Source organism: Amblyomma americanum, chromosome 10 (assembly GCF_052857255.1).
Source record: "Amblyomma americanum isolate KBUSLIRL-KWMA chromosome 10, ASM5285725v1, whole genome shotgun sequence".
Taxonomy (NCBI): domain Eukaryota; kingdom Metazoa; phylum Arthropoda; class Arachnida; order Ixodida; family Ixodidae; genus Amblyomma; species Amblyomma americanum.
In genome coordinates this window covers 8,294,170-8,317,665 of record NC_135506.1, presented here as the reverse complement: position 1 = coordinate 8,317,665, position 23,496 = coordinate 8,294,170, and the positions used below count along the sequence as shown (strand labels likewise).

Here is a 23,496-nt window from a genome sequence, read left to right as displayed (position 1 = left end):
GATATATAAAGAGCATATGGTTATTACTCGGCCGAAAGTTAGGGCTCGTATTGCCACTGCCTCTAAATCAGTAGCAAGTGGAAGACATTGGGAAGGAATTGAATTCTGAGCCACTATAGCGACGCCACCTGATGAGTGGGCACTGCCTTGCCTGTCCTTCCTGTATACTACATATTTGTTTAGAAAGTTTGCGTGTGCTGGGTTTAGGTGTGTTTCTTGAAGGCAAAGTATGTTTGGATGATATTGCGCGAGTATTTCATATATGTCATCCAGGTTCTTAAGAAGACCTCTGCAGTTCCAGTAAATAATGCTCTCGACGTCCATATTTCTTAGCGAGAAAGCGAAGGCTATTGGGGTGTTATTTAGATGTCGCCACCTTTACAGGCGGCTTCACTGGAATATGTCTTTTTGTTTTGAGGCGGTCCAGAGAGTTCCGCCTCTTTTTGGGGGACTCCCTCATCGCCTGCGGCACTGGGGATCCCGGTACCACCTCCATTGCATCCGCTGAAGATGCGGAAGCAGACGTGGAGGCAGACGTAGATTTTTCAAGAGGGAAAGACTCCCTCTCACTTGTCTGTGTTTTTCCAGAGGTCTGCGAGAAGTTGACCTCTGGAACATCAAAGTATAGTGCAGCCTGAGGCTGCTTGGTGAGGGGCCGAAGTGGGCCTGCATCAGCGAGGCTGTATTGCGTGCCCACCGTGACCAGACGCCGCCCGGCCCCCCTGCGCGCTGCGTCAGCGTAGGATCTTCCGGAGAGAAGCGAGAGCTTCTTCCGGGCTTCAGGGAATGTGATATTTTCAGTTACTTTCAGTTTGATGATTTTTTTCTCGTTTGGAAATGTCTCACATGTCCGCGAATACGTGGCGTGTGGCCCGTGGCAATTTGGACACTCTACTTGAACGGCACTGCAGTTTTCTGTTGGGTGCTCATGGGCACCGCACTTCGCACATGTGAGTTTTTCCCGGCACGTTTTTGATCCATGTCCGTACTTTTGACAATTAAAACATCTTCTCGGGTTTGGATTGTATGGGCGGACTTTGCAGTGGATGAATTCTGCTTTGACAGCATCTGGTAGACGGGTACGTTCAAAAGTTAACACGATGTGGGGTGTTACCACCTCTTCGTCGTTACGCCTTATGGCGATGCGACGAAGGGCAATGACACCTTGATCTCGGAAGCCTTCAAGGAGGTCTGAGTCTGTTTCACGGATTAGGTCGCGTTCGGATATAACACCTTGTACAGTTTTCGGGCTGCGGTGGGGCGAGATGGTTACCAAGAGGTGAGCAAAATGTTTTTGCTTGAGTAGAGTGTCCGAGTGGTCTTTCTGTGACACTTCGACAAGAAGGTCACCGGATGTGAGTTTTTTTGCATTGTAGTTTTTGCCTATCATTTTTTCCGGAGTCCTAGCAATGAGAAAAACAGATATGGCAGCAATTGGTTCATTGTCTACAAGCGGGTAGACAATCAGGAAGCGAGAAAAATGTTGAGAGTTGGGTCGAGTTCTGGCAGTGCTTTCATCGGTGCGGTTCCTTTTCAGGGACCGATCAGGTTTTTTAGAGGAAGAATTACTCATGCGCTATGTATATAATGACGGTTCCTAAATGTCGCCTGTGGTTCACCGTCTTATTCACAGGAAGGTCCCGGAGCCCCCCGCCTGGTAAACAGACGGGGAGCCCTTCGGCCGGAGCTTGACCATGGCCCCGACCGCCACCGTTCATGGTTTCTACCCTTCACCTTAAAACCTATCGCCACGGTGCGGATGACAGCTTCGGTACGGTGAGCTAGGGTCCGTGGTGGCGCCAAGCACCATCACCTTGAGACTCAAGGTGCCCTTGCGGTAATTCTTGCGCACTTACTTACTATATTAAGAGTATTATATATGGTAGGTGATGTGAAATGCTGAAGAAACTGAATCAGTTAACCGAATTATTTTCTCTTCTACTGAATACATGAGCAAATGAAGGTCTCAGAAACACTTTCTTTCAAAGCCGAAACATTTTATTGGCGTCACATAGCTTGAAGAGCGCCCGTGTCTCAGAGGTAGCTCGTTAATCTCAACCTTCCTTTTGGGACACATTTTTTTTCGGATAATGCTCGCAGGTACCATATCCAAGTTGGCGATCCATCTTGCACCTCAGACCTGTGGATGCACACCTTGTTGTTAAAGCCTTTACGATAAAAATGTAATAGTTTTCATCAAATTAAAATACTGAATGTAATGCTTGTTTTCATTTCTCTGCCAAAATGCGCAAAAGTTGAGAAGGTTCAAATGCCAAGATACATTGTAAACAAAATTGTGGCATCGATGAGAAAGCGCCATTGTGTGCAAGCGACAAAACATCTCAACGCCGCCGCGGCCGCTACTGCCTATGAATAACCCACAAAAATCCTCTCTTGGGGAGTACGGTTTATTCGGCGCTGCTGTTGCTATCTTCAGATACAAAATTTGTTGCATTTGTTGGCGACCGCGAGTTATGAATCCTATCAAAATGCTGAAGAATAATTTTCCAGGCTGACAGCAGTTTAGCTAACGATATTTTCCGCCTCCCCGTGAACGTGTAAGGATCCCACGCCTCTGGAGTAAGGAAAGCAGCTTATCTCACCCACACACGTGCCCAAATAGCCAGGCATCGGGCGTTGGCAGCCGGTGTCATTCTGGTTACGGCTGCAGCTCTGAACAGACCCAGCTCATATTACAACCCACGCGGATCGACGCGTACTAATCGGAAAGGGTCGTCCATAAGAGCTTCGATATGATGCGCGCGCGACAGCAGGCGCACTTAAGGGTTGCGTCCCGCAGGCTGAAGTTTGAAGACCACTGGTCTGAACAATTGAGAAATGGAGGCGCCCATTTTGTGGTGGAGCTGATTCAAAATTCAAACTCCTTTCAGTGATGAAATGTTAAGAGCGTTACTTTTTACTCATCACGTTTCTCGATATCTTGGGGGGAAATTCGCCGCAAAATTTTCGAAGTCCGAGGAATTCAAGATGGCGGCCCCCATAATAAATCGTATAGCAATCCAATTGGTGATTGAATGGTGACGTCTTTAGTATATCGAATTGGTGATTGATCGGTGACGTCACTGATATATCCAACTGGTGATACATTGGTGCTATCACTTATAAATCCAAGATGTCAAATTCGTATTTCCATTTCTGTACCTCACTTCAATGTCATTCATATCAATTCTAGTAAACCAAACTGCTAACGCGCGCTACTTCAACGTCTTCCAGACGGGGGGGCACCTTTTCTTCTTTTGTGCTGCTTACCAATGGGACGGAAAATTTAAAATTTTTGTAAATGTTCGAGTTCGCTGTGACAAAAAACTTTAGCTCTGATGCGAACTCTGCCAATTTAGTTTCGACCGCATGTTTCCTGCACATGCGTGCCCTGCAAATAGGGCCGGACCAGCTTGCAGTGAACCGGATCGTCTTGGTGCACGCCCGCTGACGGAGCTAGACGAGATAGTCGGGCAGGCAACGCGGCGATCGCCGCCCGTGAAAGCCTGCCAGGCTCTCCTTCTCCGACTACGGCACCTCTTTCTCTCTTTCTTCTTTCACTCCGTCTCTTACCCCTTACCTTACGGCGTGGTTCGGGTGTCCACCGAGATATGGGAGACAGTTACTGCGCCATTTTCTTTCCTCAAAACCAATTTTCAATTTATTTCTTTCTTCTGTTGAGGGTATGGGGCCAGCATGTATAGGTTATAGCTCTTATAGCTTAAATAACTGATTTCTGACAAAAATAAATAAATGCAAAGTTGTGCAAAAAAAATGCCGAGCAATTGCATTTATAGGCTCTTAAAAAGGTTTCCACCGTCAAAATACCTTGTGAAGTATTATCCAGGGGCCGCATTCTGTGGGTATCCATGTCCACATATCATTTCATTTGTTGTGAAGCAATAGTGACTGCACGACTGCTTTAAACTAAGTCACAAGGTCGTGCCGAAGACATTTCCCGCCACACGAACCGGCTCGGCAAAGGTTGCGATGTGCAGCCAATGGTGAGATCTGGTCCCCAATAAAACAATTGTCTGGTCGCTTCTCACGAATGCTGCAAAGTCGCACTACGTCATGTCTCCTTATAGAATAGGGCTCCTAATTTGTTATTCTTGTCTCAATCACAAACTGCAAGAAACCTCGTCCCGCTGCCCTGTATCACCTTAAGAACAATAATTATGCTCATGGATGCGTGCGTAAAATCAGTTTAACCTAATCCAGAAGAGCAGAAAAACGTATCTCATTCCTGTTCTCGTTACACTTTTTTCAAGTCCACTTAAGATGTTGTCACAAACAGCACAACATTTTGGTCTTTGATCGTTTCCTTCGCATTACTAAGCTGTTGGAGAGTGCGCACCTAAAATAGCCGCAACGATACAGCGTACTCACCTTTGCCGCAGGGGCAGCCTCCGATGTAGGCTTTAGATATGGTGCCTTTCGGCCACCTTCTCTTCGAGCAGCGCAGGCCGACGGTGCTGTTCCTCGCTCGGCATTTGTTTCCCTCCTCTCGAGTCATCCGGGCACAGCAAAGGCCTATTTGACAGTTGCGCTCGACATCGCAAGGTTCTCCCTCGTCGTGACGCTGGAGGAAATATTACGACATTGTTACTTTATTTGCACTATGACAAAAGTGCACGTATGGCTGCCCCCACACACCCAAGGGTACATTTTGCTGATTGCTGCACAAAACATCCCGCTCAAAATGAACGAAGCGCGCCGGAAGTACATGACCCTCAGAACGCAAAGAGGCAAGTTTTGTTCATGCACCATATGGACACACTTAAAGAGCACACGACTTCGAACTAAGCAGTTATTTTTATTAAGTATTATTTTGTCAGCCTCTCGACTCACCGTCAACCATGTGGGGTAATCCAGCGCTGGCTTCGCGCCCTGAAATAAAACAAGCGAAAGTAGTCTTCCTTCAGTGTCTGTAATTTTCTCAACTTCGCACTGAACAGACGACTACTTCTCCACAAAACACTTAGAACGTCCGCTATAGACATTTATTACCACATCGCACGTATTTTCACTAACTTGGATATATAAAATTTCATTTTGTCCTCAAACGACTTCAGAACAAAACTCCTTGCAGTAATTTCCCATTTTTGTCCCGCAGTAATTAGAGTGGGATGTATTGTAATGTGCGTTGCATTTTCGTTATTTCTAATGTTTTATTATGTGATGTGTTCCTTGGGTTTTATTGCGTGTATTGCTTTTCTGTATTCATATCATTCATCATTCCCATCATCAGCCTGACTACACCAGCTGCAGGATAAATGCCTCTCCTGTCTCTCCAATTAATCCTGTCTAGCGCCAGCTCAGGCCACCCTATGCCCGCAAACTTCTTGATCTCGTCCGCCCACCTAACCTTCTGCCGCCCACTGCTACGCTTGCCTTCTCTTGGAATCCACTACGGTACCCTTAAGAACCAGCGGTTATCTTGCCTTCGCATTACATGCCCGGCCCAAGGCCATTTCTTCCTCTTGATTTCGACTAGGATGCCATTAACCCGCGTTTGTTCCCTCACCCACTCTGCCTGCTTCTTAACATTACACCTATCATTTTTTTCCATAGCTCATCGCGTTGTCCTTAAGTTGAACCCTCCTCATTATCCTCCACGTTTCTGCCCCGTAGGTTAGTACCGGTAATATACAGCTGTTGTACACTTTTCTCTTGAGGAATACAGGTAAACTGCCATTCATGATCTGAGAGAATCTGCCATATGCGTTCCACCCCATTCTTATTCTTACACGTAGTTCCCTCTCATGATCCGAGTCAGCTGTCACTACCTGTCCTAAGTAGACATATTCCCTTACCACTTCCAGCACCTCGCTGCCAATCGTGAACTGCTGTTCTCTTGCGAGACTGTTGAACATTACTTTGGCTTTCTGCATGTTAATGTTTAGACCCAGCATTCTGCTCTGCCTGTTTGACTCATTGATCATGATTTTCAGTTCACCTCTTGAGTTCTGCCAGCTGTATTCTCTATGTGGGGTTTGATGTTGTCATGATTTGATGTCTCTTAATCACATCTTTTTTCTCCTGAGAGAGTTTGCCCGCATCCTGTCGAAGCAACCTACCGCTACCTGTGCTGCGTACACCGTAATGATAGCTTTGAGGTTATCGTTCATAGCGTTAACATTATAGTCGTCGTCTTCAGTTAAACCCGAATATCTGTTCTCGAGCGATATCCTCAATTCCTCTACTTTCGCTCTTGCCACTAACTCGTTAATGGGCTTCCGCTTCGTTAGCTTCATCCGTTCCCTCTTCAAGTCTAGGCTAATTCCAGACCTTACCATCCTGTGGTGCCAACAACGCAACTTTCCGAGGACGTCCACGTCCTGCGCGATGCCAGGGTGAGGGCATAGTATGAAGTCTATTCCATTTTTAGTCTCACGATTGGAGCTTTTCTACGTCCACTTGCTGTGCTCTCGTTTGCGAAAGAAGGTACTCATGATCCGTAAATTATTTCTCTCAGCGTACTCTAGTAATACAGCCACTAAGCAAAGCTCCCTACTGACATGAGTATGTTATCTGTGTTCAAATAGGGCAATTTTAACAAGCGCAATCCCTGGAACACATTAGAAAGTAAAGGGAAGGCAGTTTTCATTCGGACTGCGTCCATTTTTTAGCATATCAAGCTACACTGTAATTCGTAGAATTTACACGATGTGAAGTTAGCACTTACCTCTGCTGCATGATTTCCGGCAGAGTACAGAATAACAATGATGAAAACTGCAGCGACAACAGCCATCAGGGTCTTCAGTGAGTTCATCATGGCACCTGCTCCAATTCAGTAGCCTCAGTAGGACGGAAATGTCCCGTCATTTTATACAGTAGCTGGATGATTTTGCTTTGAGCTGATGACGCTTTTTTTTCTGCTTCCAATTTCCCCAACTTCCTCCTGTGGAAGTTCTCTCTCTCCCCCGTCTCACTTCTTTTTTTTTAGAAACTGCACAAGATGGTCAGCAGCATAAAAGTCATTTGATTAAAAATTTCGTCAAAATTTTCGGCAAAACAAATTCAACAACATAAAGTCGAAAACAATGCAGAGTGCTTCAAGTTGTTCTCCCGGAGTATTGTTGCGAATTGGTCTGGCTCGCAAACTAGTCTACAAAAAAAAAGAAATAATGCATGGAAATGCTGTAGCATAGCTTAAATGACGAGACGCAGTGACAGGAGAGCACACTGAACGATTTATTATTGTTCTCTTTGATTTGAAGTGAATCCGTGAGCTTCGCTGAGCTGGCAGTTCAAAATGTGTGGCGGCTGCCTTAGGAACAACCACGACGAGGAACAATTCTTATTGTCTCTGTGAGGCCCAACGAATTGGCTCTTTGATATCGAACCAAGAATAATTCAGGCCTTAAAAAATGACAATTTTACTGCAGAAATCAGTATATCATAGGCAGATGAAGCAGCTAAGTATTGTTTCCTGAGCAGCTCTGGACAGAAAACATCATGCAGTCTTCCACCTATAACTTCCCACTGAATATCACGAAGAGAGAGGTGCACAAACTCCAATCTGATATAGGGCGGGGGTGGTCACACATGTTCTTTTCGACTATTTTTGATACCGCCACCGAAATGGCATAACATTCAGCTGAGAAAATTGACGCGCACTGAGGTAACCGAACTACCTTTTCCCATTTGTCTTGCACCACAGCACTTCCGACGTAAAGTGATGTTTTAGAACCGTCTGTATAAAATGCTGTGTATCCTTTGTACTTTTCCTCTTGTGCCAAAAATTCTTGTAGTATGTGTTCACGTGGAGTTTGCTTTTACTGAAATTGTGTCATTGTGTAGTCCCCTACTGCGAGAAAGGTGTTCTAAGGTGGCAGTGGTTTGGGTCTCTGGGCGACATCAGGTAGTGTGTCTAAAATACCCAATTCCTAGAAAATTTCTTCAAAACGGAGGATAAGGGGTCTCGTCGCATTCGGTTTGTTACTAAAAAGCTGCTTAGACGGTCACTTCATAACTATGGAGTAGCAGAGATCTTTTGGTAGTGAACGGGTTTTTAGGGCGTATGCACATGTGAGCATGGCTCTTCTATCTGCGAGGGCTGGTTCGTTACATTCGACAGATAGGCTGTTTATTGGTGATGTCCTGTATGCCCCACTTGCAAGGCGCAAAGCTGAATCACGTACTGGGTCTAATTGCTTAAGGTAGGATGGTCGAGGTGAGTTGTACACTATACACCCATTATCTAGGCAAGAGCGAACTATGCTGCGGTAGATGTGCAAAAGGCAGGTTCTATCAGACCCCTAGCGTTTATGTGAAAGCACCTTCAAGATATTTAATGATCGAGAAGTTTTATTCTTCAGGTTCTTTATGTGGGGCAAGAAGGTCAGTTTTTTGTCAAACGTTATGCCCAGAAATTTGTGTTCCCTTTTTATCGGTAATTCGGTTTCGTTCAGGTGTAGTCTAGAATCTGTCTGTAGACCACATTTGAGCGAGAAAAGAATGGCCACTGTTTTCTGTGGGGAGAACCCGAAACCATTTCGGTCAGCCCATGTTGAAAGTTTATTTATTGTTACCTGCACTTGTCTTTCACATGTTGATTTGTTTGAGGACGTGCAAGCTATCTGCAGATCATCGACATAGATCGAATACATAACAGACATTGGAATTATTTTGCTAATAGAATTCATTTTGACAACAAAGAGGGTCGTGCTTAAGACACCTCCTTGAGGCACTCCATTTTCCTGAATGAAAATTCTCGAGAGGATTGAACCGATGCGTACATTGAATGAACGGTTTGACAGGAAGCCTTTTAGGCAGTACAACATCCTGCCACGAATGCCAAGTTCAGCCAGGTCGTGAAGAATTCCATACCTCCAGGTTGTGTCATATGCTTTCTCTAAATCGAAATAAACAGCAAGACATTGTTGTTTGTGTATGAAGGCCTCACAGACAGTATTTTCAAGGCGAACTAGGTGGTCTGTTGCGGAGCATGCCTTTTTGAAACCGCACTGATGGACATCGAGAAGCTCACGGGCTTCTAGCACGAAGGTCAAGGAATTTGAGGCTCCCAACAATTAAATGAAGACCTCAGACTTCTTCTCAGAAATTGGAAGGTGTCTTAGTTGTGGTTAAAAAAGTCTGTTTGTTGTGATTAATTGACCACACTTAATCAAATCTACAATTTGTTCACACACCTGTTCTCTTTAAAAAATTAAAAAACATCTGAAAATCAACAATTTCACCTTGACGTAAGGGAAAAGTCGGTTGGAATGGTACGTGTTCATTGTAAAAAAACTGCAAAATCCTTTTTTCTTAGTGTTTCGAGTTTACTGAACGAAAATAAAGCATAGTTTACTATTAGCTCATCTTCGCATAATTCAGATATGGAGTTGTCTTGTTTTGTCAGTAGGAAGTTATGCGTGAGGTGTGTGTGTCCTATACGATGACAGCAGATAACTTCCTTGAAACATCCCTGGTGGGCGCAGGGCTTCCATTCACCTAAAACTGGTCTTACAAAGTGTATTTTCTGATTTGCTTCGCTGTTCCAAGCGGACTGCCATTTTTTTCCTAGCTTACGATGTACTAATTTCCTGCAATCTTTAAAGGGTACATTTACTTTTTTTATTTGCTTGCCACGAGCTTGAGCAGCGCAGAGGTCTGCTTTCTCCTTGCCTTTAATTCCGGCATGACTCGGTACCCAGCAGAGTTTTATGCTTTTTCCCTAAGCTATTGCTATTGCTATGTTGTGTATGATGTGACCAAGTAGCGTAAGGATTGCATTTCTCGAGTGGAGGGCTGTAAGTACGCATAGGGATTCTGCGTAAATATTATTTTTCTTTGTAATTCTGCCTGAAAAATGTCGAATTAAAAATGCAGGCAGGAGAAATGCCAGAGTGAACTACCTAAAGCGCAGAAAAGGAAGTCCGAAGGTGGTATACGTGGACGCTGCCTTATATGAAATTTTCTTAAACTTTGCTGTAGCTGTAGTGACAGACTCTTCATGCTAAGAAGTACCTAGCATTCCAATCCTACATTGTACAGTTACTGAAACTGAGGCTGTAATGGGAGTACGAGCCGTCCACCATGGAGATGCAACCAGTCGAGAACACCACATAATTGCCGACTATCAAGAGGCACGTCGGCTCCTTCTTCCAGGCAGAATACATAAAAAAATTACACACTTCGCTACTAATTCATTGGCTAAAAACTCCTCGCTCAAACATCAAATCATGTGGGCCCCGGCGCACTCGGGACTTGAGGGTAATAACGTCGTGGAGCGACTAGCTCGAGAACATACAAACCGAGCGGTCACAATCCAAGACCCCGCAACCATTCCAACCACTCACTTCGTCCCAGTGGTCTAAGGTTCACGGTTATAACATCTACGCACACAACATCAGCATTGCCGTCTTCGCCACAAGGGACTCAGAGCACAGCAAGGCAGAGTCTGGAGAGAATTTCAGATTGGTACCTCCCCGGATTTACATAAGTACCGTACATTTTCCGGAACACCAGAAAGAAGCATGTCCGTGGAGCGACCAAGACCCAGAGCCTACCAGGTTACGTGTGGGTGTGCAGGCCCTGAACCTCCAGAAATGCAAATACAAAAAACGGAGGACATGCGGGAGGCCACTCTGTCCAGCCCGCACCTAGCGACACAGCGGAAGGTGATAATCCAAGCCAAGCCAGAGTGATTAAAATGAAGGCTCCACTCACTGTAGCTCTTTTCCGCCCTTACTGCCCTTTTCACGAATAAATGTTTACTACTATACTACTACTGCTACTACTACTACTACTACTACCGGAACAAGCCTACGGGAGGGCACGCATCGAAGAAGCGTGGAAAAAGGGGAGGTAGTAGAGGGAGGACGAAAATGTAAACCGCTCTGGAGGAGAAGGCACTGCGCCGAGCTTGCAGTGTTTCTCGGGCAGGCATAGAAAGTGGGAGAACGAAAGAACGGAGAAATGGGGGATACGAAAGAGCGGGGAGAAATAGAAGACACGCGTCGGACTTGGAGCAGTAAAATGGTCTTGCTTGCAGTGTGTGTCGGACGGGGCGGAAAAAAGAGAGAGCTGTGACGTAATCTTATTTAAAACGGAAACGACGTGTGCAGGCTAAGGGCGAAACGTCCGAGAAACGAAAGCAGCGCGCGCGCGTAGACTGTGCACTTTTGTGCCTCGCCCTAAAAACGTGGTGCAGTGTTGTGTATGGTTGTGAATTGAGCTGTGAGGTCTTTGGCAGCGCGATACAAGTGATTTCATCGCGGAATGCGGTGCGGGGTAGATGGACGCGTGGTGCCAACAATGTGATGGCTGCCGTACTCCTTCGCGAAGTGGCAGCGCAGCCAGTTGGGTGATTACGGAAGACAACATGATTGAAGCAATGCCTTCGATAGGTGTAGCAGATCTGTGAGCGAACTGCAAAGAGAAATCGAGAAAGCCTAACCTAAGCACTGGAGTGTCACCGATCATGGAAACGGTTCATGCTCCAGTATTCTGATGAGATTGACCTTTGATCGTGGTGTTATTTTGGTTCCTTAATTTCCTTTCCTGTCTCTGAAACGGGCATATGCGCAGGATGGCCCTCTGCTTTCAGGCCATCCAGGGGCGCCATGTATGTATCGATTCTCCTTGCTGTTAACATGCTTTTACAGGGGCAATCTGTTGTAGGGAACGCCCCGGTGATGGACATGACGTCATCTGGCTTAGCACTTCTATAGCGCAGCACGAGGGCTCCTCACGCGTCCGGCTTATTAAGGCACGCAGGGCTAGGCTGTGAACCATCCGTTAGCAAGTTTAGTGTCGTTGCTGACGGTGGTGTTGCATCCTGATCACATGAATAGGCCGAGCGCACCTCACGCGCCCATGGCTGATTCGTCTTCCTCGCGGCCCAGAGTAGAGGTCGCGTGGGGGCGTGCAGCGATTTCGCCATGGGAGACTGTCGCATCAGCCACCCTCAGCAGCCGAGATTCGGCGTGGTCGTGAGCGTGATAAGAGTCAGCAACAGCAAAATCCAGCTGTATCATCGGGGGCAGAAGTAAAAGACATACCCCCCTGTCACCCACCCCTCCAAGTTCCGACCGGCGCCACTCTACGTTGGGGAGCCACCTGACTAAACGCGTCTGGTGTCGAGGCTGGCGCTGCGGGCCCGTTTTGACACCAGAAGTGCTTTGTCAGGTGGCGCCCCTACGCAGAGTGGCACGGGCCGGAACTTGGAGGAGGTTTTGTCACTTTTCCACCCGACGGTACGTGAAACGGATTATCAAGCTGCTAAGCTGCGTTGTCAAAAGAACATCGTCGCCAGATGTAAGCAGCTTATTTTCGGGTACATCGAAAGCGTAATGTATAAGCATCTGGCCTTGCTTTAGCAGCACGACAGTTACATGGCTTTAGCAGCAAAAGGCACTGGCAAGGCGATCAGTCTGAGATATGTACGTCCACTTCTGCTAAAGCAGATTGGTCGGATCGCATGCTATCATCACCTGTGCATTTCTATATACGTGCACATGATCGCACCTGTGCAAGTCTGCATTTTCGGTCCCTTATTTACACCGAAAGATTTATGCAGCTGTTCTCTCCCATTTTCATTGGTGCTTTTTTTTAACACCGAGGCAGGTGGCCCTGAGTCTATATTGCATATTAGGAATCAGAAGTGGAAACTGCTTTTCTGGAGTGTAACCCAAGAGCTCTGGTTCAGGAACCAGAGCTGCCGCGCAAAGACATGCACAGACAAAAAAAATGCCAGAACAGAACTGTCAGCCCAAGTGACGGGACAGAACAAAAAAAACCTTAACGGTTCATCACTGTCCCGTCTGCTTTGTTGTCATTTTGGTCTGTTAAATTCGCTTGCGGTTTCAAGATGAGCCGGCTGTGTGACACACTGTTACGACAATGGAATGATCATTCTTTTCTTTGTGAGGGCAAGCGAGATAGATTTTGCGCCTGAGCATGCAATAAGTCATACTTCAAATCTTGAAAATAACAATTTTAGTGCAGGAATCATCATATCAAAAATGCCCAAGGAGCAGCCGGACGAGGACTTGTGCATAGCACTTCTAGGCAAACAATCTCTTAAAATTCCTTGAAAAAACATCAGCCTGAATACTAAGACGAACAGACACACGTCCGGTCCAACCAAGGTCGTCTTTTGTAGCCTTTATATCCGAATTTACGCTTCATTTACTTGCTCTGAGAGCAACTTTTTCCGTCCACCGAAACATTATTACCTGTAAATGCGAAGGGAAACGCATTACTACATATCTCTGAGTGCCTTCCACTGCACTTACGCCAGTAAAAGTCCAGCCATCTTTTATTTATTCTTATTTTTACAGCAGTATCACTCCATTTTTTATGCTATTATTATACCGCGTGTCTCTGATGATGATGATGCCAGGTTTTTAATAGCGCAAGGGCAACTGGGGCCAAAGAGCGCCAAACACAAGGTTTATGGTCGACTCGGGCTAAAATGTGTGCAGATGGTAAAGTTAAATCCAGGTGTATAGGGCCTAAGAGTACTGAGTATGTGCATGGTTATAGTTGGAAGAGGGTGTTTAAGTATCTGGAGGAATGGCTTAAAGTGATGTAGCGCTTAAAACTTGTTTTAAAAGGAGTTATATATGAAAGACGAAGCCAGATAGCCTCAACCATAGTCCTTGAATGAGCAAGGAGGGCGAGGCGTCTTCTGGCAGTTATGGGTAAGCTCAGCACTCTCCTCAGCATTGAGGAGGTGCTGAGATTACTTTGAGTATGAAATCCCTCGTAAAAAACCTACTTCAGTTAAAAATTTATAAACCCTATCCAATGAGAACATGCGGTGATCACCTAAAAATAATGAAGGGTACATTGGTACTTTAAATGTGTACAGTTCAGGGAAGTGATGTCGTCTTTGTGTATCCAGTCTGGGGCATGTGATTAATGTGTGGACAACCGAGATGTGGGCTCCACATCTCGTACATTGCGGTGCCGGAGTATCCTGTAGAAGATGTGAGTGTGTGGTGAATGTATGTCCTATCCTCAGTCTGCAGAGAGCAACTTCTTTGAATCTATTTTGTTTTTCTGTGGCATACCTCCCAATCCGTGGTTTTATTGTGTGCAGTTTGTTGTCTGTTTCCTCATCCCGATCCTGCTGCCACTCTTTGCCAAGTGCAGTCCTAATATATGGCCTGAGGTCCTGGTACGGGAGTTCTTTTATATCTATACTACTCAGTTCGGCACCTGATGCTGCAAGCCTATCAGCTTCTTCATTTCCGTTTATTCCACAGTGACCTGGTACCCAGATTACTGTAATTTTGAGGTTAAATGTGCATGCAGACTTATAGCATTTCAGGACGGAATTCATTACAGGGTTTTTACAGGGTTTTCCAGAAGACAGGGCTATAATCCCAAAGGCGAACAGGTCACGGATGATACCATAACGCCATGTGGTATCGTAAGCTTTCTCTAAATCAAAGAAAACAGATAAACAGTGCTGCTGAATGCACAAAGGCATCCCTTACGTAGGACTCGAAGGCAACGAACTGGTCAGTGGTTGATCAGATAGCTCTAAATGCAGCTTGGTGCTGGTCAAGAAGGCCATTGATCTCAAGAAAATGCACAAGGCGACGATTTACCATTTTTTCAAAGAGCTTACATAAACAGCTGGTTAGGGCAATTGGCCGATAACTGGCCGCAAGTGTGGCTCCTTTGCCTTGCTTTAATACCGGAATAATAATTGCTTCTTTCCAGGCTTTTGGAAGGTGTCCAGCAGCCCATATCTTATTAAACAGGCACAGGATAGTTTTAAGGGTTTGTTCATGCAGGTGCCTAAGCATTCCATATGTAACCCTGTCAGGACCTGCTGCTGTTGAGTTCCCACAAGTGCCTAAGGACACTTTCAACTCTTGTAAAGTGAATGGGCTATTGTATCCTTCTACTGATGGCCTTTTATTATTGTGAATAGGTTTGCGCTCCTCAGCTAGCTTGTATCTCAAGAAGGAATCTGTATAATGTGCTGAGCTAAAAGTGTATTCAAAATGTTTGCCTAGTGTATCTGCTTGGTGCTCCAATGTATCACCAGCAGTGCTAACAAGAGGAATAGGATGTGAACTATGCCCTTTAAGTGCTTTTAGTCTACTGCACACTTTATGTGTATCTGTGTAAGAATTTACAGAGGAGAGAAATGATTGCCAGCTTTCGCGTTTGGATATATGCCGAGTACGCCTACCATTTGCTTTAGCTCGCTTGAAGATGACTAAGTTGTCAGCCGTTGGATAACGGCGGAATTTTGACTATGCATTATTTTGGTCATGACGAGCTTTCTCGCACTGTGCATTCCACCATGGCTTTCGTTTGTTGCGTATTTTTCCTGATGTCTGTGGAATGGATTTCTGTGCAGCATCTATAATATGCAATGTGACCAAGGATTGGGACTCATCTATGCTTATGTTCGTTATTGATGAACAGGGCAGTGTTGAGAGTTCCCTGAACAGCTTCCAGTCAGCAATCTGTTCTTTAAACCTTATAGGATTATCTACCCTCGGAGTTATATTTCCCATGTATTTTAAAGAAATGGGGAAGTGGTCACTTCCATAGAGGTTATTAATAACAGCCCACTCAGTAGCTGCCAAGAGCAATGACGAGCCAATAGCAAGGTCTATCGCCGTATATGAGCTGTGTGTTGCATTAAAATGTGTCGGTTCTTTTCTATTGAATAAACATGAGCCAGATGATAACAAGAATTTTTCAATTAGCCTGCCTCGAGAATCGGTTCTATTACCTCCCCATAATGGGTGGTGTGCGTTAAAGTCTCCAACCAACACGAACGGCTCGGGTAGCTGGCCAATAAGTTTTTCGAGCTCATCAATTGACAGGCGATGATCTGGTGGGATATATAAAGAGCATATGGTTATTACTCTGCCGAAAGTTAGGGCTCGTATTGCCACTGTCTCTAAATCAGTAGCAAGTGGAAGACATTGGGAAGGAATTGAATTCTGAGCCACTATAGCGACGCCACCTGATGAGTGGGCACTGCCTTGCCTGTCCTTCCTGTATACTACATATTTTTTTAGAAAGTTTGCATGTGCTGGGGTTAAGTGTGTTTCTTGAAGGCAAAGTATGTTTGGATGATATTGCGCGAGTATTTCATATATGTCATCCAGGTTCTTAAGAAGACCTCTGCAGTTCCAGTAAATAATGCTCTCGACATCCATATTTCTTAGCGAGAAAGCGAAGGCTATTGGGGTGTTATTTAGATGTCGCCACCTTTACAGGCGGCTTCACTGGAATATGTCTTTTTGTTTTGAGGCGGTCCAGAGAGTTCCGCCTATTTTTGGGGGACTCCCTCATCGCCTGCGGTACTGGGGATCCCGGTGCCACCTCCATTGCTTCCGCTGGAGATGCGGAAGCAGACGTGGAGGCAGCCGTGAATTTTTCAAGAGGGAAAGACTCCCTCTCACTTGTCTGTGTTTTTCCAGAGGTCTGCGAGAAGTTGACCTCTGGAACATCAAAGTTTAGTGCAGCCTGAGGCTGCTTGGTGAGGGGCCGAAGTGGGCCTGCATCAGCGATGCTGTATTGCGTGCCCACCGTGACTAGACGCCTCCCGGCCCCCCTGCGCGCTGCGTCAGCGTAGGAACTTCCGGAGAGAAGCGAGAGCTTCTTCAGGGCTTCAGGGAATGTGATATTTTCAGTTACTTTCAGTTGGATGATTTTTTTTCTCGTTTTGAAATGTCTCACATGTCCGCGAATAAGTGGCCCGTGGCAATTTGGACACTCTACTTGAACGGCACTGCAGTTTTCTGTTGGGTGCTCATGGGCACCGCACTTCGCACATGTGAGTTTTCCCCGGCACGTTTTTGATCCATGTCCGTACTTTTGACAATTAAAACATCTTCTCGGGTTTGGAATGTATGGGCGGACTATGCAGTGGATGAATTCTGCTTTGACAGCATCTGGTAGACGGGTACGTTCAAAAGTTAACACGATGTGGGGTGTTACCACCTCTTCGTCGTTACGCCTTATGGCGATGCGACGAAGGGCAATGACACCTTGATCTCGGAAGCCTTCAAGGAGGTCTGAGTCTGTTTCACGGATTAGGTCGCGTTCGGATATAACACCTTGTAGTTTTCAGGCTGCGGTGGGACGAGATGGTTACCAAGAGGTGAGCAAACTGTTTTTGCTTGAGTAGAGTGTCCGAGTGGTCTTTCTGTGACACTTCGACAAGAAGGTCACCGGATGTGAGTTTTTTTGCATTGTAGTTTTTGCCTATCATTTTTTCCGGAGTCCTAGCAATGAGAAAAACAGATATGGCAGCAATTGGTTCATTGTCTACAAGCGGGTAGACAATCAGGAAGCGAGAAAAATGTTGAAAGTTGGGTCGAGTTCTGGCAGTGCTTTCATCGGTGCGGTTCCTTTTCAGGGACCGATCAGGTTTTTTAGAGGAAGAATTACTCATGCGCTATGTATATAATGACGGTTCCTAAATGTCGCCTGTGGTTCACCGTCTTATTCACAGGAAGGTCCCGGAGCCCCCCGCCTGGTAAACAGACGGGGAGCCCTTCGGCCGGAGCTTGACCATGGCTCCGACCGCCACCGTTCATGGTTTCTACCCTTCACCTTAAAACCTATCGCCACGGTGCGGATGACAGCTTCGGTACGGTGAGCTAGGGTCCGTGGTGGCGCCAAGCACCATCACCTTGAGACTCAAGGTGCCCTTGCGGGAATTCTTGCGCACTTACTTACTATATTAAGAGTATTATATATGGTAGGCGATGTGAAATGCTGAAGAAACTGAAACAGTTAACCGAATTATTTTCTCTTCTACTGAATACATGAGCAAATGAAGGTCTCAGAAACACTTTCTTTCAAAGCCGAAACATTTTATTGGCGTCACATAGCTTGAAGAGCGCCCATGTCTCAGAGGTAGCTCGTTAATCTCAACCTTCCATTTGGGACACATTTTTTTTCGGATAATGCTCGCAGGTACCATATCCAAGTTGGCGATCCATCTTGCACCTCAGACCTGTGGATGCACACCTTGTTGTTAAAGCCTTTACGATAAAAATGTAATAGTTTTCATCAAATTAAAATACTGAATGTAATGCTTGTTTTCATTTCTCTGCCAAAATGCGCAAAAGTTGAGAAGATTCAAATGCCAAGATACATTGTAAACAAAATTGTGGCATCGATGCGAAAGCGCCATTGCGTGCAAGCGACAAAACATCTCAACGCCGCCGCGGCCGCTACTGCCTATGAATAACCCACAAAAATCCTCTCTTGGGGAGTACGCTTTATTCGGCGCTGCTGTTGCTATCTTCAGATACGAAATTTGTTGCATTTGTTGGCGACCGCGAGTTATGAATCCTATCAAAATGCTGAAGGATAATTTTCCAGGCTGACAGCAGTTTAGCTAACGATATTTTCCGCCTCCCCGTGAACGTGTAAGGATCCCACGCCTCTGGAGTAAGGAAAGCAGCTTATCTAACCCACACACGTGCCCGAATAGCCAGGCATCGGGCGTTGGCAGCCGGTGTCATTCTGGTTACGGCTGCAGCTCTGAACAGACCCAGCTCATATCGCAACCCAGGCGGATCGACGCGTACTAATCGGAAAGGGTCGTGCATAAGAGCTTCGATATGATGCGCGCGCGACAGCAGGCGCACTTAAGGGTTGCGTCCCGCAGGCTGAAGTTTGAAGACCACTGGTCTGAAGAATTGAGAAATGGAGCCGCCCATTTTGTGGTGGAGCTGATTCAAAATTCAAACTCCTTTCAGTGATGAAATGTTAAGAGCGTTACTTTTTACTCATCACGTTTCTCGATATCTTGGGGGGAAATTCGCCGCAAAATTTTCGAAGTCCGAGGAATTCAAGATGGCGGCCCCCATAATAAATCGTATAGCAATCCAATTGGTGATTGAATGGTGACGTCTTTAGTATATCGAATTGGTGATTGATCGGTGACGTCACTGATATATCCAACTGGTGATACATTGGTGCTATCACTTATAAATCCAAGATGTCAAATTCGTATTTCCATTTCTGTACCTCACTTCAATGTCATTCATATCAATTCTAGTAAACCAAACTGCTAACGCGCGCTACTTCAACGTCTTCCAGACGGGGGGGGGGGGGGGCACCTTTTCTTCTTTTGTGCTGCTTACCAATGGGACGGAAAATTTAAAATTTTTGTAAATGTTCGAGTTCGCTGCGACAAAAAACTTTAGCTCTGATGCGAACTCTGCCAATTTAGTTTCGACCGCATGTTTCCTGCACATGCGTGCCCTGCAAATAGGGCCGGACCAGCTTGCAGTGAACCGGATCGTCTTGGTGCACGCCCGCTGACGGAGCTAGACGACATAGTCGGGCAGGCAACGCGGCGATCGCCGCCCGTGAAAGCCTGCCAGGCTCTCCTTCTCCGACTACGGCACCTCTTTCTCTCTTTCTTCTTTCACTCCGTCTCTTACCCCTTACCTTACGGCGTGGTTCGGGTGTCCACCGAGATATGGGAGACAGTTACTGCGCCATTTTCTTTCCTCAAAACCAATTTTCAATTTATTTCTTTCTTCTGTTGAGGGTATGGGGCCAGCATGTATAGGTTATAGCTCTTATAGCTTAAATAACTGATTTCTGAGAAAAATAAATAAATGCAAAGTCGTGCAAAAAAAAATGCCGAGCAATTGCATTTATAGGCTCTTAAAAAGGTTTCCACCGTCAAAATACTTTGTGAAGTATTATCCAGGGGCCGCATTCTGTGGGTATCCATGTCCACATACCATTTCATTTGTTGTGAAGCAATAGTGACTGCACGACTGCTTTAAACTAAGTCACAAGGTCGTGCCGAAGACATTTCCCGCCACACGAACCGGCTCGGCAAAGGTTGCGATGTGCAGCCAATGGTGAGATCTGGTCCCCAATAAAACAATCGTCTGGTCGCTTCTCACGAATGCTGCAAAGTCGCAATACGTCATGTCTCCTTATAGAATAGGGCTCCTAATTTGTTATTCTTGTCTCAATCACAAACTGCAAGAAACCTCGTCCCGCTGCCCTGTATCACCTTAAGAACAATAATTATGCTCATGGATGCGTGCGTAAAATCAGTTTAACCTAATCCAGAAGAGCAGAAAAACGTATCTCATTTCAGTTCTCGTTACACTTTTTTCATGTCCACTCAAGATGTTCTCACAAACAGCACAACACTTTGGTCTTTGATCATTTCCTTCGCATTACTAAGCTGTTGGAGAGTGCGCACCTAAAAGAGCCGCAACGATACAGCGTACTCACCTTTGCCGCAGGGGCAGCCTCCGATGTAGGCTTTAGATATGGTGCCTTTCGGCCACCTTCTCTTCGAGCAGCGCAGGCCGACGGTGCTGTTCCTCGCTCGGCATTTGTTTCCCTCCTCTCGAGTCATCCGGGCACAGCAAAGGCCTATTTGACAGTTGCGCTCGACATCGCAAGGTTCTCCCTCGTCGTGACGCTGGAGGAAATATTACGACATTGTTACTTTATTTGCACTATGACAAAAGTGCACGTATGGCTGCCCCCACACACCCAAGGGTGTTTTGCACATTTTGCTGATTGCTGCACAAAACATCCCGCTCAAAATGAACGAAGCGCGCCGGAAGTACATGACCCTCAGAACGCAAAGAGGCATGTTTTGTTCATGCACCATATGGACACACTTAAAGAGCACACGACTTCGAACTAAGCAGTTATTTTTATTAAGTATTATTTTGTCAGCCTCTCGACTCACCGTCAACCATGTGGGGTAATCCAGCGCTGGCTTCGCGCCCTGAAATAAAACAAGCGAAAGTAGTCTTCCTTCAGTGTCTGTAATTTTCTCAACTTCGCACTGAACAGACGACTACTTCTCCACAAAACACTTAGAACGTCCGCTATAGACATTTATTACCACATCGCACGTATTTTCACTAACTTGGATATATAAAATTTCATTTTTTCCTCAAACGACTTCAGAACAAAACTTCTTGCAGTAATTTCCCATTTTTGTCCCGCAGTAATTAGAGTGGGATGTATTGTAATGTGCGTTGCATTTTCGTTATTTCTAATGTTTTATTATGTGATGTGTTCCTTGGGTTTTATTGCGTGTATTGCTTTTCTGTATTCATATCATTCATCATTCTCCATCATCAGCCTGACTACACCCGCTGCAGGATAAATTCCTCTCCTGTATGTCCAATTAATCCTGTCTAGCGCCAGCTCAGACCACCCTATGCCCGCAAACTTCTTGATCTCGTCCGCCCACCTAACCTTCTGCCGCCCCCTGCTACGCTTGCCTTCTCTTGGAACCCACTCCGTTACCCTTAAGAACCAGCGGTTATCTTGCCTTCGCATTACATGCCCGGCCCAAGGACATTTCTTCCTCTTGATTTCGACTAGGATGCCATTAACCCGCGTTTGTTCCCTCGCCCACTCTGCCTGCTTCTTAACATTACACCTATCATTTTTTTCCATAGCTCATTGCGTTGTCCTTAAGTTGAACCCTCCTCATTATCCTCCACGTTTCTGCCCCGTAGGTTAGTACCGGTAATATACAGCTGTTGTACACTTTTCTCTTGAGGAATACAGGTAAACTGCCATTCATGATCTGAGAGAATCTGCCATATGCGTTCCACCCCATTCTTATTCTTACACGTAGTTCCCTCTCATGATCCGAGTCAGCTGTCACTACCTGTCCTAAGTAGACATATTCCCTTACCACTTCCAGCACCTCGCTGCCAATCGTGAACTGCTGTTCTCTTGCGAGACTGTTGAACATTACTTTGGCTTTCTGCATGTTAATGTTTAGACCCAGCATTCTGCTCTGCCTGTTTGACTCATTGATCATGATTTTCAGTTCACCTCTTGAGTTCTGCCAGCTGTATTCTCTATGTGGGGTTTGATGTTGTCATGCTTTGATGTCTCTTAATCACATCTTTTTTCTCCTGAGAGAGTTTGCCCGCATCCTGTCGAAGCAACCTACCGCCTACCTGTGCTGCGTACACCGTAATGATAGCTTTGAGGTTATCGTTCATAGCGTTAACATTATAGTCGTCGTCTACAGTTAAACCCAAATATCTGTTCTCGAGCGATATCCTCAATTCCTCTACTTTCGCTCTTGCCACTAACTCGTTAATGGGCTTCCGCTTCGCTAGCTTCATCCGTTCCCTCTTCAAGTCTAGGCTAATTCCAGACCTTACCATCCTGTGTGGTGCCTGCAACGCAACTTTCCGAGGACGTCCACATCCTGCGCGATGCCAGGGTGAGGGCATAGTATGAAGTCTATTCCATATTTAGTCTCACGATTGGAGCTTTTCTACGTCCACTTGCTGTGCTCTCGTTTGCGAAAGAAGGTACTCATGATCCGTAAATTATTTCTCTCAGCGTACTCTAGTAATACAGCCACTAAGCAAAGCTCCCTACTGACATGCGTATGTTATCTGTGTTCAAATAGGGCAATTTTAACAAGCGCAATCCCTGGAACACATTAGAAAGTAAAGGGAAGGCAGTTTTCATTCGGACTGCGTCCATTTTTTAGCATATCAAGCTACACTGTAATTCGTAGAATTTACACGATGTGAAGTTAGCACTTACCTCTGCTGCATGATTTCCGGCAGAGTACAGAATAACAATGATGAAAACTGCAGCGACAACAGCCATCAGGGTCTTCAGTGAGTTCATCATGGCACCTGCTCCAATTCAGTAGCCGCAGTAGGACGGAAATGTCCCGTCATTTTATACAGTAGCTGGATGATTTTGCTTTGACCTGATGACACTTTTTTTTCTGCTTCCAATTTCCCCAACTTCCTCCTGTGGAAGTTCTCTCTCTCCCCCGTCTCTCTTCTTTTTTTTTAGAAACTGCACAAGATGGTGAGCAGCATAAAAGTCACTTGATTAAAAATTTCGTCAAAATTTCCGGCAAAACAAATTCAACAACATAAAGGCGAAAACAATGCAGAGTGCTTCAAGTTTTTCTCCCGGAGTGTTGTTGCAAATTGGTCTGGCTCGCAAACTAGTCTACAAAAAAAAAGAAATAATGCATGGAAATGCTGTAACATAGCTTGAATGACGAGACGCAGTGACAGGAGAGCACACTGAACGATTTATTATTGTTCTCTTTGATTTGAAGTGAATCCGTGAGCTTCGCTGAGCTGGCAGTTCAAAATGTGTGGCGGCTGCCTTAGGAACAACCACGACGAGGAACAATTCTTATTGTCTCTGTGAGGCCCAACGAATTGGCTCTTTGATATCGAACCAAGAATAATTCAGAGCTTAAAAAATGACAATTTTACTGCAGAAATCAGTATATCATAGGCAGATGAAGCAGCTAAGTATTGTTTCCTGAGCAGCTCTGGACAGAATACATCATGCAGTCTTCCACCTATAACTTCCTACTGAATATCACGAAGAGACAGGTGCACAAACTCCAATCTGATATAGGGCGGGGGTGGTCACACATGTTCTTTTCGACTATTTTTGATACCGCCACCGAAATGGCATGACATTCAGCTGAGAAAATTAACGCTCACTGAGGTAACCGAACTACCTTTTCCCATTTGTCTT

At 45.6% G+C, this 23,496-nt stretch overlaps 3 protein-coding genes across 3 annotated transcripts in view; all 3 read right to left on the bottom strand.

Annotated features, from left to right (window-relative positions):
* The window catches only part of LOC144106212 (uncharacterized), a 56,046-nt gene that overhangs the window by 15,967 nt on the left and 16,583 nt on the right, over positions 1–23,496 (bottom strand). The gene's annotated exons all lie outside the window — the stretch shown is intronic.
* Positions 1,977–6,839, bottom strand: LOC144106815 (uncharacterized). The gene is made up of 4 exons (XM_077639758.1): positions 6,689–6,839; positions 4,852–4,890; positions 4,390–4,582; positions 1,977–2,140 (listed from the first exon to the last, which is right to left on the bottom strand). The coding sequence occupies exons 1-4, from the start codon at positions 6,776–6,778 to the stop codon at positions 2,055–2,057; spliced, it is 408 nt and encodes a 135-aa protein (XP_077495884.1). The 5' UTR covers positions 6,779–6,839; the 3' UTR covers positions 1,977–2,054.
* Positions 17,796–22,673, bottom strand: LOC144106837 (uncharacterized). Its single transcript, XM_077639781.1, has 4 exons — positions 22,528–22,673; positions 20,687–20,725; positions 20,218–20,410; positions 17,796–17,959 (listed from the first exon to the last, which is right to left on the bottom strand). The coding sequence occupies exons 1-4, from the start codon at positions 22,615–22,617 to the stop codon at positions 17,874–17,876; spliced, it is 408 nt and encodes a 135-aa protein (XP_077495907.1). The 5' UTR covers positions 22,618–22,673; the 3' UTR covers positions 17,796–17,873.